The sequence below is a fragment of the Trachinotus anak genome, unplaced genomic scaffold (assembly GCF_046630095.1).
Source record: "Trachinotus anak isolate AG129_WGS33_773 ecotype Australia unplaced genomic scaffold, CSIRO_AGI_Tana_v1 ptg000014l, whole genome shotgun sequence".
NCBI lineage: Eukaryota > Metazoa > Chordata > Actinopteri > Carangiformes > Carangidae > Trachinotus > Trachinotus anak.
The window spans coordinates 15475918-15493221 of NW_027273865.1; the positions used below are offsets into that span (position 1 = coordinate 15475918).

A 17304-nucleotide genomic window follows, 5' to 3' on the forward strand; every position below is an offset into this window, starting at 1 on the left:
ATTTTTATGGTGTGGTGTACGTCAAATTCACTAGGGGAAGTAAATTTGATCTACACAGCTGAGAGGTGCAGCAGAAAGGTGCTGTTAGGAAAAATAAAGTGGGTTGGGTGGAGAGAACAAGGTAATGATGTTGTTCGTTGCCTTTTTCTCTCCATCTTTAGTCTGAAATGAGCTAATTGGTCTTTTCCTTTTTCTTTTTTTTCTCTTCTTCATTTTTAGTGCAACATAAATTAACAAAACAAAACAAAAACAAAATGGACAGGAGTACACCGTAGACAAGAAACAAGCTAAAATGTTGCAACAGCTATTGGATAGATATAAATATTGTACTGCTTCCAAGATGATGAATCATCAAATGGCTCATCATATTGCTGCTATCTTGGCCAGTCCTCCTATCAGAAAGAGATCTTGTAATCTCAATGGGACCCACCTAGTTAAATAAAGGTTAAATAACATAAATTGATAATGACTGTTTAGATCCCCTGACTTCTCCGCTAGTGCCACCAATAGGTTGATATTTGGGGGTTTGAGTCAAAGGTCTCAACAAATGTTGGTTGGATTGCAATGAAATTTGGTACAGACATGCACGCCACCAGACTCAATGGTGACGCTCTGATTTCCTTACATTATTAGTTTTTTAGAATTTTTTTAATGGGTGTCAGTCATGTTTCTGGAGGAAAAGCTACAGCACAGTGTAATAAGCGGTGAGCTTGCCTCCTAACTTTGTAAATAACAAAATTCCAGTCCAACACCAAAACTTCCTATGCTTTACTCTGCAGCCCCACTCCTTTCCAAGTGATTTATTATATCTCAGATGGACTTCTTGTTCAACATTACATTCTCTCCACTGATGTAACTTCCTGCGTCTCACTAACAGTTCCTCCTGTTTCCAGGCATTTGACCCAAGTGCAGGAAGATTAGGTCAGCTGTTCCCACTGGTAGTCAACTGCAGCAGGGATGTGAAAGGCATACTCCAGTAACTGGCTATGCTGTGTGGTTTCACTATTGATCCAGTGTGTTCATTAGTTGCTGGTCCAAATTATTAGTTAAGTCACAGAGGATGCTCGCATTTATCTCTGCCAGGTAAGCTCGAAGGCTTAATCAAAGTACAGAGATCAAACTGCAAATTATGTAAATAATACTACCTCACACAGGAAATAAAAAGATCGGCATTTTTAAAAGATTAAGGTTGTGGATAAAATCTTCCTGTTTCCTGTGTGCCCTGTGTTAATTGATCCCAGAGGATTTGTGGAGAGGAGTTTTGACTTTACAGACTTGGGATTTATTGTTGGAATAAGGGTTTGCCACCATCCACCAGATAGCAGCTGTTGTTTCTCACTCCCTCTATATAACTTTATCCTTCACGGATTGAACCTGCTGCCCTGAGAGGATATCGAAGAGTTTAATTAATTAGGTTTTGATCCACAGCAGTTGTGATATAAGTCTCTGGTTGTGAGACACGACTTATCATTTCTAATGATCGGCCTTGATGGAGGTATGCATGTGAGCATACTTGGGTTAAGAGTGTGTGTGCATTTAGAACCACAGGGGTAAAATTACATTAATCAGACATGGTGGGGCTCTCGCTAACTACTAGTGTCAAGAAGATCAGCCAACCGCTGCTGCACAAAGGTAATAAAGCAGCAGGCTCGTCAGAAGGAGTGTTTTAAAACCTTCCTTTTTTTTTATCAGCTTTTGACTACACAGCATAATTAGAAATCTTCACAAATCCACAGGGCTAATTTCCCTCTACACCACTTTTATTTTATTAACTATGGCGATGTTTTATTGTCAGTGCCCCTCCTTCTAGGAAAAAAATGGTGCAATTAATATGGCAACACACTATAAATTTTCATCTAATCGACAGGCCAGTTGTTGATTGATTAGATGAAAAACCTGCATCTCAGGCACAGTTACCTTTGAATTCAGCCAGCCTGCAATGTAATGTTCTGTTTTGTGTCACTTTGTGCGCAGGGCCTCAGGTGTGGCTAAACACACAGCAGTGATTTAGCACTTCTCTGGCAGCCAGGTGTTCATTTCACTAACAATAGAGCTGTGACGTCATCGAGCTGTGGGCCAGCGCCATCCTCTCATCACAAATTAGAAAGCATGGCCCAGTCACTGCCTCGCTTCCGAGTCTGACTTGTAAATGGTCTTTTTATTTAAGGCATCCTCTTTGTCTCGCTAATCAAAGATGCCTCTTGTTTGAAATGCGAGTGAATGAAATGGAGGATGGGATGATGGATAGGAGAGATGGATGGGAGAGAGGAAAGGTTAAGGTATACGGTGAAAGGGTTCCTGTTTAATTCATGCTTTCAGTGTTGATTAGGAGTTTTAAATAGCTGGGGTTTTGGATATGTTATCTCCTTTTTTTTTCATTATCAGTCCTCAGTGATAAAGCTTATCATGTGACGACTAGCAAAGACAATGCAAAGGTTTGAGTTCAGTGATTTATTTAGGAACACACAGTACAGATTAAGGAAACCTCTGATATCAGCTACAACATAAGACTAAAGCTACTGAGAAAACAAACAGATACCTGCGTTCTCCAGTGCGCACGGCGGCTGAGCAGAGGTCTGGCGATGCTTAATCCACATGTGCGAAAAGAATATGATAACAATCTGGCTGACAGCAACAGCTTACTATTTATTCTACATGTGCTCAAAGGTCTGCTTCATCTGTTGCTGCAAGTTTGCACCAGATCTAAAGAAAAATCTAATTAAAAGAAGAGATATTTGTGGCTATGATAAAAAAAGAAAGAAATACCAGATATACTACAGGAAAAAAAAAAGGCATGGCAGGTTTGGAGGAAATTTTTCTAGAAATATCACACATCTGTGTGGTGTGACTTGAAGACTAAAGATATATGTATTAAAATTCTATGGCTAGAGACAGGAGAAGAAGCTGAAATACCCAACAGACCACTTCTGTTAAAAAGGAGCTTTGATGGATTACAAGGTAGTAAATGAATATTCCTGAGATGAGGGTGTTCTCATTCAGTAGTCAGGAGCAGCTCTCTATTTGTCAAACACCTTTACCTCTTTGCTCTCCTTTATGCCAATGACACCACAGGGACTTGACATCAACTGTGTAACAGAAAGGTTAATATAATTATACACACGCTCAGGAATAATTCACGAGCGCTGTGTATATTGTCCAAAGTCAGATTATGCTAAACTTAAGTGGAGATGTTCCCCAGAGGCACTTCAAAGTTGTTCAGGTGCAATTTAATGACCAACAAAGACACTGTAAACAGATGAGTGATGTGTTGTGCCAGCAGGTTTCTGTTTCTATGATAAGCACTGACTTTGAAGTATGCATGAGTCAGGGGGAAAATGTAAATAATACACAATAATACACAATAATAGTAGGTTGTATATCAGCTGATATTTTTGGATATTTTTGCTTTCTTTGCAAAAGCTAGATGCAAAGAATGATATCACTCTCTTGTCTCTGTTTAGTGAATATAAGGCCAAAGACAGCAGGTGTTTGGATGAAAAAACCCTTTTTAGACTGTGCCTGACTGTCGTCTCATTATTGATGTTTAATGCAGAGGATCTGCAGAGACATTTGTCCTTAATCAACGCAACAACACTGTGCAACGATCTGTTACGTTTCTAAATTGGCTTACCTTTCGAATAAGCCATATTGTTTTCTCTTTCACATCGTTTGTTTTCAAAAGGTGAGTCTAATTATTGCTGATTTATTATCAACACAGCCCGATCAGAAGAAAACAGTCTGCTTTTATCTCTATCTTTGGTCTGGGAATCTGGATTGCAGTTTAATTTATGTCGACTAAAAGAGAGATTGTTTGCAATCCAAAAATATCTCTCATCTCTCCTTGGCTGGAAGTCTGTGATCAAGCTGAAACTTGCACATTCCAGGAATGAATTAATAAGGTGTGGGCTTTTTTGCATGGGAAAGTCAACAGCCGGTCCCTGTCTAGAAGTATACAGCATGAAATGTGTGAAGATTTATAATTACAAGTGGGCTGCCCATGGTTATCTCAGAAGAGGCTTCCTTGGAAGAAATGATTCAATTTCGGTGCCTCCATTTGAAATATGTGCACTCATCTTCAGCTGCTAAAAGTAATGGAAATAGACAGGCAGGAGAATTACAGTGGAAACACCTTTTTAGCCCCAGCTTGGTCTGGTACAGTGCCTTGAAAATCCCTTAAGAGACTTTACTACATAGAGGGCGGAAAAAAACAGATTTCATGGTTAACAGGTTACATGGAAACCTAGTTAGAGAGCAGGAAACCAAAGCATAATAATGACTCACTTTGTTATTTATCAATATGTTCATAACTCTTTAATGTTAAAACAGATAGAACGCAGCTGGAGCAAAGTGACTATTGATCAACAATCAATAGCCTGTGTTTCTGGGTGACTGCAATGTCTGGCAGCATACAGCATGCTGCATCAATGCTCAGGCAACAGCCAAGCATAACTGATCAACCCACCCCCCCAAACACCACAGGATGAATAAATTAATAACATTAATATCCAAAATTATTATAGAATATTGTAGTCATCAGCGACTTTCAAATCAGAAGTGGATCTCCTCATCAACCAATAGAACAACAGTGTGTTTTTTCTAGAGAGAGAGCGAGAGCGAGAGAGAGAGAGAGAGCGAGAGAGAGAGAGAGAGAGAGAGAGAGACTCATAACTCATCTGTGATGTCAACATTTGATGACATAATATGCTTCACACTAGGGGGAGACAAAGACCCTTCATAGATGGACACGTTTTGTATTCTGCAGATTACATGAGTAATGATGTGAGGTCACTGTATGATGAAAAACAACTGCAACTCCTGTGGTCATCCTTGAGCAACCACTTTGAAAATCAAATGAACGGCCTATAGGCTAACACGGAAGAATAACAACAATGTTGCATTTGCGGAATGCTTTGTTTTTGGGATATTGAGCTACTAAATCCCTTTCTGTCGCTAGTGACACTTGATGAGATTAGCTATTTGCAATTAAGAGCAAAGAAAATTAACTCCAAATTAAGAGTGTTTTTCTAGTCACAGCTAGTCCACGTTCTTGGTGTGACGTGACGTAAAATGCTTACCCACGGAGGCAGATGGAGCCTGGTGGTTTAATTGAAACGTATTTTGGTAGAATGTGGGCCATATTACTGGGTTGTATCCTCAGGGAGGAACATTGTAACAATGGAGAGAGAGAGAGAGAGAGGAGGGGGAGGGTTCAGAATTGTTCTTTCACAATGCATCTCAAAGCCATAATGCCATATTGTTGGAGAGTTTATGGGATGTGTTGCACAATCAATAACCAATTTATGTGAATGTGATGGATGGCTGGATAAAGGGTGCACTTGTTACATTACCCATCTGCCATTCAGACAGTATACCTGACCTTGGTAGGCTTGTGGAGGTCTGTCCAGCAGCCTCTTCTACTCTTCTTGGAGTAAAGCATGCTGGGTGACTAGTGGCTTCTTTATATTATATTATTTATATTTTGTGCATAGCAAGTAATAAAACGCTCGATATTCTTTATGGCTGTGCATAAATGAATGTGTCTCAACTATTGCATGGTAATATCTTTGCCAGGCGGTCCGCCTTGCCACAGGCATGCCTGGGTTGCTATAACAACAGCTGCTGCTATATCTGTCACTGCTTTGGGTCACGGCTAGCTAAAAGAGCAACATACATCACTTCTCTCCCTAACTGCCAGTCTCTTTCACATCCTCTCTACCGGTACATTTCCCTTTTGCTGTCAGTCTTTGTGCTCCACAACCTTTCTAGCCTTGCTTATCTGGACCAGCTCTCACTGTTCCCACTGGATAAAACTCCCTGCTTTACATTACTGTGTTTCAGCTCTGTGAAGACTGACAATTAAAATACACCCAGAATACACAGAGTTTACATCAAGCAGAAACAAATCGAAAGTCCTTTTTGCCAGCCCATACTCTGCAGTGTTAATGAGAGCTGGAAACAGCAGAGCTGCTTATTGTAGTTGATTTAGAGCCTACTCCCTTCCCTTCAACACTACCACAGCCATAGATAATAAGGGGAACATAAGACAGAAGCTGCTGAGAGTCAATACTGTACTTTCCCTTCAACATCCTGGCAAAAGTCTAAAAGTTGGCTGATTGCGAAATTTCAGAGGCATCTGCACAATTACACTGAAGTAAGAAGTTTTGATTGAAAAGAAGAGCTTCAACAGGACTCTGGAATGCATTATATTTAATAGTTCAAAGGCAGATCACTCACACAGGAGATGTCATATCTGGAATAGACAAAGAACAGCGTGGTATGATTGAATCACAAAATATATAAATTTCCACAATGTTGTACTGTAGAAATAGGCACACATTTAGTCTCAATAGCAATGCTACTGTAGAACATCAGCAACAGTCAAAGCCAAAATATAAATTTTAGACTAACTGTAGGCAGTAAGACTTAACCTTCTGCATGTACTTTAATGTTAGTGCTGAACGTGGATTAAAGATTTACACAGAGGAGAGTATAGCGGAGACCTCTAGAATTCATATTGGCAGGAGTAGCGTGACTTGATACGGTTTGGTACATTTTATATATTTCCATTACACTGACGCTTACAGCAAAGACAGGGAGAAATGCACACCCATACAGTATAAAAGCTATGCAATCCATTTCCTTAAAAAAAGACATTGAAAAGATATTGGCCAGTACAAATAAAACTGTGACCCAAAATGTCAGTTTGGCCTATAAAATTGTAATAAAACAAGATGAACTAAACAAGCACTGCAGAGTCAGTAAAACAGCCTTGACAGTGGTAGGACAGGTTATTTCCTTGGATCATAAGTTTATATAGATCCAGCTATAAATCACCACTAACTACAAAGAAAGTGTTTAGCAACTCTACATACTGGCAGGTCCAAATAAAGCATGGCTGGTACTGTATTTATCTGACACTGACATTTTTATTCTTTAACCTGCTGTATTTGTGAAAGCACTTGAATTCAGATGCCTGGCATAAAGGCTAAAAGAAAACATGAGAGGAACAGAAAGAGAAAAACGGAGCACTTGGACATTTTTGACTGGCTCTTCACAAGACACAGTCGATAGACAGGGGAGGTCAGTTGGCAGGATTTCCATGGCTGCCTGGGAGTGATGATACCCTCATAGTGGCACAGATGAGGTTGATGAATCTATGCATGTTTCTGTCACATGACACTGAAGTCCCATTGTGATTGGTCAATACCTGAAAAGAGCAGGGAGCATGTACCCTCTTATTCAACATGGAATTATTTATAGGCTAAATAACTAGTGTCATATATGCAATATTAAACAATATATAAATCCCACGTCATCTCTTTCACATAAACAGCTGTGCCCTTTAGGATGATAATAACTCAGGAGCCCTTCTTCATATACATGCAAATACCATACATTTTAGATTGCTATTATTTATTGTCTTTACTACGCAGAGCAGTGCCAGAAGAGCCTGTGTTTACTGTGTTAATACTTCTCAAATTTGACCAGTTTTCATGAGACATCAAGCCTTTCTTACATAGAGTATAATTAAAAACTTAATTTAACACTGTCTAACCAGCATCAAAAACATTCTAAAACATTTCTCATGGCAAATTATTGATACTGAGAGAGATTGTATATTGAATGGAGAGTGAGTACAAATGAAGGACCAGAAATGGCAGGAATGAAAACCCCTTTGAAGGGAATGAGCAAGAGGAGACACATAAGGTGCTGAAGCAACAGGACTCCACTACAGAGCTGCACAGTTATGTCCATTAAAGGTACAAACAATGAGTTGAAAGAGAGGGGAATGATTTCACTGGTTGGGATCAGGTTGAGAGATGTAAAATACCGTGTCATTGACAACCACTTTTATTCCGTAACAGGAGCGGCTGGATTGTCTTTCTGCTCAGAGGGAACGGCTAGGTAGTTTGTCCTGCAGGCAGATTGGTAGAAAAACAGAGGAGTGTCTAAGAACTGGTAGTAGGCCTCCTCTACCACCATACATCACAGTCTAGTGCTGGTTTAAAGTTTAAACACAATTTGCTACAGTGCAACATGACTGAATTTCATACTTTTTGAGACAGTGAGGCTTTTGCCCCCTCAGAGGGAAATAATTATTGAGTATAAAAACCATTATTGTAAGTTGAACAGTAGGGAGCTTCTGTACAGGCTGCACATCAGTATTTAACAGCAAACTTTCATAGTGTTAAAAACCACAATAGCTTCACTAAATATGGACTCAATTCATTGGAGCTGCACAGAAACTCTGTAGACGAAGCAAAATTCTTTAGAGTGAAAAGAGTCGTGGGACTCTGTCAGCAAATTTTTCTGTTCACTTTGACAGATTATCATTTTTGCTGCTGTGTTCCACCTTTTCCCTCGGTAACACGATTAATATGATCTGAGCCACTAATGCATCACACAATGTAACAATGTAACCTCAAAATGTTCAAGCTGCCATACATATCCATTAAGCCCAGGTAGCTGAGAAGCCGACTACAAAACAGCCTCTGTGAGTGGGTGCAGCTTCTCACTGTGGGATGTGATGTGACCCAGGTCAATAACGGCTGTGAGGTGGCCACAACCCATTAACTCTTTCAGCTGCAGGAACTGATGAAGTTCACAGAGCCATACACATTCGATCACTTGATGCATAACTTAATGTGCCCTCCTGATCTGCGCATGGATCAATAAACTTTACCTTAATGTAGACTAATTGCTTAAATGTGCCACTGAATGTTGCATCTCACCGCACATTACATTCAATGGTCATAAACTGATCTAAAAAGGACACAACTGATTAGACTTCAGTTTCCGAATTCAACAAAATGCAGGAACTGCATGAATATTTTATGTTATGTTGCTTACTGAGCTCTAATAATGTTTTATCCACCAAATGCAGATATTTGTCATATTGTTTGGAATATGCGCACCAGACAATCCATGTAAAATACAGTAAAATACGATCTAGAAGAACAGCTCTGCAATAAACACTAAGATTCACCATTGTGAATCTCATAATGTTCAGTTTTAGTTGATTCAGATGTTGTTTCGGTATGTAATAAATGATTATTACTATCATCATACTAATTTACTGACTATTTCCTTGATTGACTGTTTTGTCTATAAAATGACAGAAAACTGTGAAAAATGCTGATCATAGTTTCTCAAGTCAAGGACTTATTCAGCAAATATTGAGTTAATGATCACATATGAAAAAGAAAAGCAGTGAATCCTCACATTTGAGCAGCTGGACCCAGCAAATGTTTGGCATTTTTGATTGAACAATGATTATTCAATTATCAAAACGATGGCATATTAATTTCCTGTTGATCAGCTAATTGAGTAATGAACTAATCATTTCAGTTCTAGTGTTTATTGTGTGTGCTGCAGTTGTATTGGCTTGTATATACTGTATGTACAGTATATTCAACATTTTATTTTTGTCATTTTGTCTCGTTATGCTTTATTTTACATGTCGGCAACTTTCGCACAATTTCCTAATAATAATAGTAGTAGTAATAATAACGTTTAATTCATATATTCCAATGCATTAATTCCAATTAGTTGTTAGTGTAACCTAGAGTATGCATGGACAATGAAGTTTCAAATAATAAATTAAGGAAATTCCTACTTTTCTCTGAATTTATACCAAATTACACAGTTTGAATCTCGGAAGGAAACCTTTCCTCCCCTGGTGAACAATATGGTAAACAGAAACACCTGTCTAACACATAGTCTTAGAAATGCCTTGTGCAGTGCTTGGGCTTTATGTGTCATTGCAGGACTTAGATTTGGAACCAGAATTAATTGTCTGCAAAAAGACAAAAACTCGATCAGCCCATGTGCTGTCTGTTAATCTGTGATTGTTCTGTTTGGGACATAAATTGCCTGTACAAAAGTTGTCAACCTGGATCGAGTGGCCTTGTCAACACTGTGACACTCCTGAGGGAGCTGACTATACAGGTGCATTTGGGTCTTTGTCAGCACTGACAAGGTGACGCAAAATGTCTGTTTCTGATGGAGCTGCAAATCCACCACGAATGTAAAAAGCTTGTTTAGAAAAAAGAGCAGTCAGCAGAGCTTAGAATTATTCAGGCCTGTCAGGAAGTCGAAGTGAAAAGACAGATTACTGTTGCAGAAGGGTTACAAACTGATGCAGCGCTGACTCAATTACCTTTCTGTCTGTGTGTCTGACTGTTTGCCTGCCTGACTCTTTCTCCTCCTCTCTGTCCTCTTCTCTCCTTGATTGCCTCCTAAATCTTTTTTGCTGACATGTTTCTGAGATATTAAATTACTATTATGCAACAACCAGAAATTCACATACACAGGTAACACTATCAATTATCTGGCACACACAGTCTTGCTGTCTTTTGAGTCCTAGTAATGAGAAAGTTAGTACAGATCTTTATCTGGACAGGCTGAAAACTAGTGTGTTTTCAGAACACAAATCTGTACATCTGTATCTGTGTGACACTCACGCTGTGTCCTGTGCCTGCTCATCAGACTTGGAGATCTTCCTGTAGCAGTAGACCATCTCTATGAGCAGCCAGAAGGTCAAGAACACAAGCAGCACATACATCGTGATCTCAGAGTAGAGTGCTGCCGGGTCATCACTGGCTGTGGAGCACAAATAGTGAGGGACATGTATTATTCAATATGCATCCTTCCTCTGAATGTTTTGTTTTTTGTTTTGTTTTATGTTGAATAGAGCAGGGGAGACTTATTTATTCATAGGTTTGAGAAAGTATGCTAAACTTGTTTGTGTGTGTGCAACATTGCTGACCCACAATCAACTCAATCATATAAAGAAGGCAACATTTCTACGGCACATGACAAGTCCAACTGAATATATACAATAGTTATTACTACGCAGCTAAACTTGAAGCAAAGTCATGATTTCTGGCGAGCATCCTGTTCGTAGATACACTGTTGCATACATTATGACCATACCTGTGGTACAATAATAGTAGAGCCTGGGGAGTTAAAGGTGCTCTGTGGAGTTTTCTTGTAAACAAACAAAAGTTATGTTTATAGTCAGTATGTATGTATCTTCAGATCTAATAAAAAAATTTGCAGAGACAACTTCGAAAAATATTTTCTTTACATCCATCTTTGATTGTGAGCAGTTTTGTTCTTCACTGCCTTTGTTGCCGCATTGGTATGTTTGTCATACTGATCAGAAGAATAGCAGGACACTGATAGCAGGATGTGAGCTGTAGCACCCATGTGCTTGCAAACATACATACTTGTGCCAGTGCACAATACAAACACAACAGTGATCCACTAATAAAAACACAGCTCCGTAATGAGACTAGTGGCCAAAAACTCCACAAAGTATCTTTAAATATGAAATAAGATGGATATGCAAGGTCACAGTGGTTCTCAGGGCATGACACAGTTTAAATTTAGAGATATGATGACCTCATATTGTAGGTCATTTTATGTACACCAGCACACGACTTCGATTAAGTCATATAATTGTTATATAATTTTTTCAAGTCTGTCTTAAATCAATACTAGTAGGCCCATTGAGGCAGTGTTTGCTTGCTGTAACCTTTCCTCCTGTTCATACTTTTCATTTAATGATCATTTTCCAACATGCTTCCTGTAGAAGTGATGGAGTATAAAAAACAGTCCTTGTTCTGTGCAAAAATGTTTTTCATATTATATTGAATTTATCTTTGTGTTGCCACAGACATGTTTCCTTGCTGAGCTACAGTGGAAGAACTGTAACAGAAACAGGGAATTTCACACAAAAAAAGGAATGTATTTTTGCACAGACAGAGGATTGTACATTTTCTGGAAAAGCATTGGGAAGGGACTGCAAAAACTGTTTCAATGCTCACATGAGCACTGAACTGTTGTTTATAAACAGACTTGAGAAAATCTGAACTGTCCTTTACTACCTCTTATTCCAGGATCATTATGAGCCACTGTGAACCACTGTGCTAGTGAGTGTGTACCAAATTCCAGAGAGCCTGCTGACCAGACAGTTGACAGCTTTCACTGGTTTGATTCTGCAGCCGCTGCAAATAGAGCCTGTTAGTGTAATATAATCTCTTAGATGGGAATGCACAGATATGTTTGTCTAGAGCAAATCCATTCTGCTAGTATGGACATCGTTACCGTAACATGATACCCAAGCTATAATGTACAGTGCGCTGGCTGTAGGCTCTGTGAAATTTGATACCACTGTTGTATGACATGTGTAGTAGAGGCTACGTATGCATAAAAAAAAATCACAGAATAGTATGTTTTATACTTTGGGGATAATCACCTCCAAACTGGCACTTCTCTCTTTCCAAATACAAGCCAAACCCTGGGATACAACAAGCCTATCTTAATATGCCTCTGATAGTGAACTATATACCACGTGCAAACAGATATAAATGTCAAGTTAAAGAAATGGGGAGAGTTAAGTTGTTCCAAATATACATGTTGTGTTGTATATTCGATCAAGGTGGAAAATGATACATTCAACAAGCCAAGCATTCAGGAAGCAGAATACATTACCCCTTATAAGAGATAGCAAAGTGGTTGGTTTGAATTAACCCCTTCACTGACAACAGAAGAAAGCTTTGATGGACAATAAAGGCAGACAAAACAAAACACACAATTATTCCTCTTCATTACAGTCACAAAAAAGGTAAAAGAAGGAAAGTGGTGTTGTTAGTGGCAGACTGCCTTCACACTCTGTGAATACAGCAAGTTGGAAATATATAATAGAATGCAAAACCCACTTAAAGCGCTCTGATAAACACTTAATGCAACATCAAAGGAGGGGCATGTACGGCACAAAGATACACCGGGTACACAGAAGTCGACACAGCGCACAGACTAGTGTTTCTACAAGGGGGGATGCTTAATTAACACGTCTGTGCTGAACCTCTCCAGCATACTGTGTGCAGCTGTATCATCATCATCATCATCATCATCATCATCATCATCATATTAAATATAATAGCTGGGCCAGTGGAATGAACAGTTATGCTGATAGCTGCTGCACTTGATTATATAGATGATTAATTACATTGATCTAAATCACATGAATCAGTTCTGCTGATATCGTAAAGCAGGACAAAGTTTTTGTACAGACTAATGCTGGATAAATACTTTGCAGTTCAACAGCTACTGGCTTTAAAAGACTTTATATTAAGGCTAAATATGAATTATACATGTGCTCTGGGGCTGTAGAAATATTTCTTAAATTTTTAACTTTTACAGTGTTTAAATGAAACAACTTTGTTATGTTACAGATTATGTCAATTGCCCAAACAGCTTTCAAAAAACAGCTTAAGTGTCAGATTTGAGTTGTGGATCTCTTGGCTTGCTGTCCATTTTTGGTTAGCTCAAGGAGTTATGCCTTTGCCTTAGCAGCAAACACAAGTATAACCGAATAACCTTGTGTGCAGCTCTGGGATATCCCTCCTAAACTGATTTGTATCATCACAGATGACTGAGCTTTACTGATATAGAAACCAAGCATTTGGCTAAACCTCAGCACAGAACAGGGTGGAATAACATGGAGGACAGTGGGAAACAATCAGCCGCACCTTTCTCTTTCACCTTCAGCGTGATGTTCTTATCGATGGTGACAGAGTGAGTGAAGGAGTTAAACTCAAACTCGCGATGAACGCTGCACTCATAGAAGCCACTGTCATTATAGGTGATGTTAAGGATTTGAATGGAGACATCTTGCAAGTCCTGGCTCCCATTCCAGGTCAGACGGTCCTTAAATGGTCCATCAAATTCCATTGGTGTGCCATTTTCATACCTCAACATCTAGGATAGAGGAAAAGCAAGCAGGCATGCATAAAATATAAACACAGTATATACAAGTATGAACATGCAAACATGTTAAATCATATACAGTAATGTGATAGCAACCTACATGAGTTACTGTGATGTTTTCTTCATTTTTTGGCTTGTAGTACCAATCCACACGTGTCTTGACTTTGACCTCCTCCCTCCTCATACAGGAGATGCAAGTCAACATCATGGGTTTCCCCAGGACTGCCTCTGTCGCTGATGGGATATCGACACATACTGGCTGGCTCAGGTGGACTGGAGGAGCACGGAAATGTTACACACATTTAGTTCAGCAGCTAACCTGGCCAATGCTCAGTCCACATCCACTCCAGAAATTTGTTTAGCTTTTTTGCTTTTTGGGTGTTTGACCATCACCGTGTTGAGCAATGTATGCGCAGAATGTGACACTTTTTGACTCTTTTCTACTGTGGCCCTGGGAGCTCAATGCACTGCAACTTAAGAAAACGCATGCATATCAAAAAAACACAAACAAATTCGGAAAAAACATGTCATCAATTTCAGCACATGTGCTGCTTATACTCACAACACAACCAAATACGCAAACATGCTGCAAATTCTCACAACACAACTGAAATGTTTCCTGGGACACAAAGAAGTGATGAACCCAGCTGGGACACACTTACATGGATGTATTATAATACATTTATTTAAATACATACATGTGTACTTGTTGTTCAATGCTTTGAACTTCAAAAGTCACAAAGCATTGAACAACAAGTGCTTTCCAGCCAGGTTCATCACTTTTTTGTGTTACCTGTTGTGAAAATGTTGTGTCACAGCACATTTGCATATTTGCTTGTGTTATTGCAGCACGCGTTGTCAAATTGATGAAAATGTTTTCTGAATTAGCCTGTGTTTTTTTCTATTTGCATGTGTTTTCTAAGTTGCAGAGGGTTGAGCTCTCAGGGCCACCGTACTTTTAACATCGATCTGCTGAAGTTTACCTGTGCTCCCCTTCAGTCTCAGTTTAAGTATATAAAGATTTGTGAGTTTGGAAGCCAAGCATGGTCCAGTAAGTTACAACACAAGTGTGATTTGGAATCTTGAAAAACTGGCTTTTGTAAGAGTTGGAGGGTTTTTTTTTTTGGAATTTTTTAATTTTTTAGAGAGCTCTTTAATACTTGTCATCAAGAGCATTTCATTGTGAGAGCAACCATTAGATCTTTTTTGGTGTAGAACCTTCAAACCACACAGTCACTGACGCCATGTTCAGTCTTTATTCAGTGACTTTGTATACAATACAACCACAAACACTACTGTGACAAACACGGCTTGTATCTGTAGTCATAAACGTCTTTCTTATTGAGGTCATCAGCTCTTGCACTCTGTGCATTGTACACAACGTTGAGCCAGACGCAAAGCTCAGTAACCGTTAAAAAGACAAATTCAATTATACAGTTGTGTGAGCACCGGAGAGACTTGAGTCACAATACTGATAGCAAATCCAAGATCATCCAGGCCAGTAAGCACTAATGATGGCCTCTACCCATTAGTATCAGCTGGCAGAGGGAGGAATAAATGGAGAAAGTGAGTCTTGGATGCAAGAATTGTTGTTAGTGTACTAGGAGGACAGCAAAGTATTGTGGGTAAGCAGATAGAAGGGGAGGAACTAATTGATATATACTGTAAATGCATTAGGAAGGCAGAGGAGGGGGGTGATAAACACAAAGATGGATTTCTTTTGAAGTGAAGTGGGGCAGTAATCTCAGTAAGCTTGCCACATGGATGTCTTTGTGTGACTGTTTCCATGTTGGGTCCAGTGCTCTTATGTAACCCAAAGTCGCCCTGGGCAGACAGTGACAACATTGATTCCATCTCATCTTTTTTTTACTGAGGGCTCATACAAACACATGGAAAGAGGGCAGGGGAAGAGGGAGACAGAGAGAAAAAGTCAAGGAGGAAACCAGAGAAAGGGAAAAGAAAAGGAGAAAAATCTTAACCCTGGTGTCCTCTAGTCTTTTAATGGATTTCACCTAAGTGCTGACACCACTGAGCAGTGTGGCGCCCTGCAGACGTCAGTGGGACTTCTCTGAAACTGGGTTTTGAGTTCACAGCCAGTTGGAAGATTCACAATCCGTTAACGAGGCCCATGAAAAAACTCATCTGTGTCCCTATGTAACACAGGAATAAGGCATGCTGTCATTCACAAATGATCTTTAACATCTTGCACAGCAATACTTACCGGCAGAAATCAAAAGTACCAAAGTGTGCAGGTGAACTCTGGTTTGAGTTACCATATTAAGCCCTTTCTGCAGCCTCTGGTGGACAGTGTCACTGCTGCTTTTAGGAGAAGCCCTAAAGTCTTCACAAAGGTCCAAAAGTGAGATAACAGGAGTAGTTGAAATGGCTTCAGAACCACGGACAGCGCCTCTCCTCGGCTGATGGGCGCGCAGGTAACTTCCCCCTTCTCGAGTGAATATCCCAAACCCAAGCGTCTGCTAAAAAGGCACGATTTCAAACTATAGCTATAAAGGAGTTGTGGAGACGATGCTGTGAGATCTTTACGTGCTCATCTGTGAATCTAAGCCTTCCACCAAGCCCTGCCTCGCAAATCCTCATCTATCTAGAAAGAACTAACTTCTTTAGTCCCTCCACTCGGTGAAATAAACAAGTCCGTGATGTGTGACAGCTACTGTGGTGATGCAACAGCTCCTTCGCCCACAAATGCTGTCATTCAGTCCCGATCCATCCAGAAACACAGCAGAAAGAGGGGAGGGGGGGGAGGGGGGCGGTGGGGGGGCTATAAAAAAAATAAATAAATAAATAAGAAAAACAGCGAGGAACCTGTGGATTCTCAAAAGCCGATTTGGTCACTTACTGCTGCGAGACCTGGAGTCTTGTTCACACACAAATAGCAAAAACAAAGATAACAGTTCTTCTGTTCCGCCCCTCAGAAAATAACACCACTGATTGTCTAAAGTCTATTTCTTCCAGTAAGGATGACTGATGACATTTCCCAGCCGCGGCTCCCTGTCTTTGTTTTTCAGCAGTCACTTAGCGCTGGCAGAAGCAGAGGCTTTGATACGCATGCGTGGGGCACTCCCCTCCAACACTACAATGTGCATGACCATATTACTGTTATTCGGGTAGGCCTAACCAACTCATCATGCAAGACTGTTTGCTTTTCTTCCGACTGCAGGCTGATGAGCTAAACAAACAAAACAGCCCGTTAATACCTAGCGTGTGTACATATAGAAACCTGGTGCAAATCAGTTTTCATTGAAGCCTATTGTATTAAAATGAGTAATGAGGCAAAACTGCCTTCCCCGTGTGTTACATAACCTTGTTCAGCAGCTGCTAGCAGAGCTCTTTCACTTGGCAGTTCATTTGTTACACATCAGTTCTTGCGTTATTCCTACTTCCAAAGTCTTTGCAGTGTCCTCTTAGTCCAAAAACAAACATAGGATCAGTGTTGAGAGTAGTAGAGTGGTTCAGCTGAGGTCTTTCAGCAGTCACCAGTCTGGCTGCAGGGACAGAGGCATGCAGGTT

General features: G+C 39.9%; 1 protein-coding gene across 2 annotated transcripts; it reads right to left on the reverse strand.

The window, feature by feature from the left end:
• Positions 1–6190: 6190 nt before the first annotated feature.
• scn3b (sodium channel, voltage-gated, type III, beta) lies at positions 6191–16826 on the reverse strand. 2 transcript variants are annotated; one of them, XM_071496862.1, is made up of 6 exons: positions 15998–16826; positions 13877–14049; positions 13539–13767; positions 10464–10602; positions 7832–7915; positions 6191–7207 (listed from the first exon to the last, which is right to left on the reverse strand). In XM_071496862.1, the coding sequence occupies exons 1-5, from the start codon at positions 16050–16052 to the stop codon at positions 7852–7854; spliced, it is 660 nt and encodes a 219-aa protein (XP_071352963.1). In that variant the 5' UTR covers positions 16053–16826; the 3' UTR covers positions 6191–7207; positions 7832–7851. The 2 variants fall into 2 exon arrangements, with proteins under 2 accessions (XP_071352963.1, XP_071352964.1); XM_071496863.1 differs by lacking the exon at positions 7832–7915.
• Positions 16827–17304: the final 478 nt, after the last annotated feature.

Coding starts and splice junctions, on each gene's coding strand:
- scn3b (XM_071496862.1), bottom strand. CDS start 16,052: ATGGTAACTCAAACCAGAGTTCACCTGCACACTTTGGTACTTTTGATT. Junction 14,050..15,997: donor GGTACTTTTGATTTCTGCCG/GTAAGTATTGCT, acceptor GTGCTCCTCCAG/TCCACCTGAGCCAGCCAGTA. Junction 10,603..13,538: donor GCTGAAGGTGAAAGAGAAAG/GTGCGGCTGATT, acceptor TGTGCTCCACAG/CCAGTGATGACCCGGCAGCA.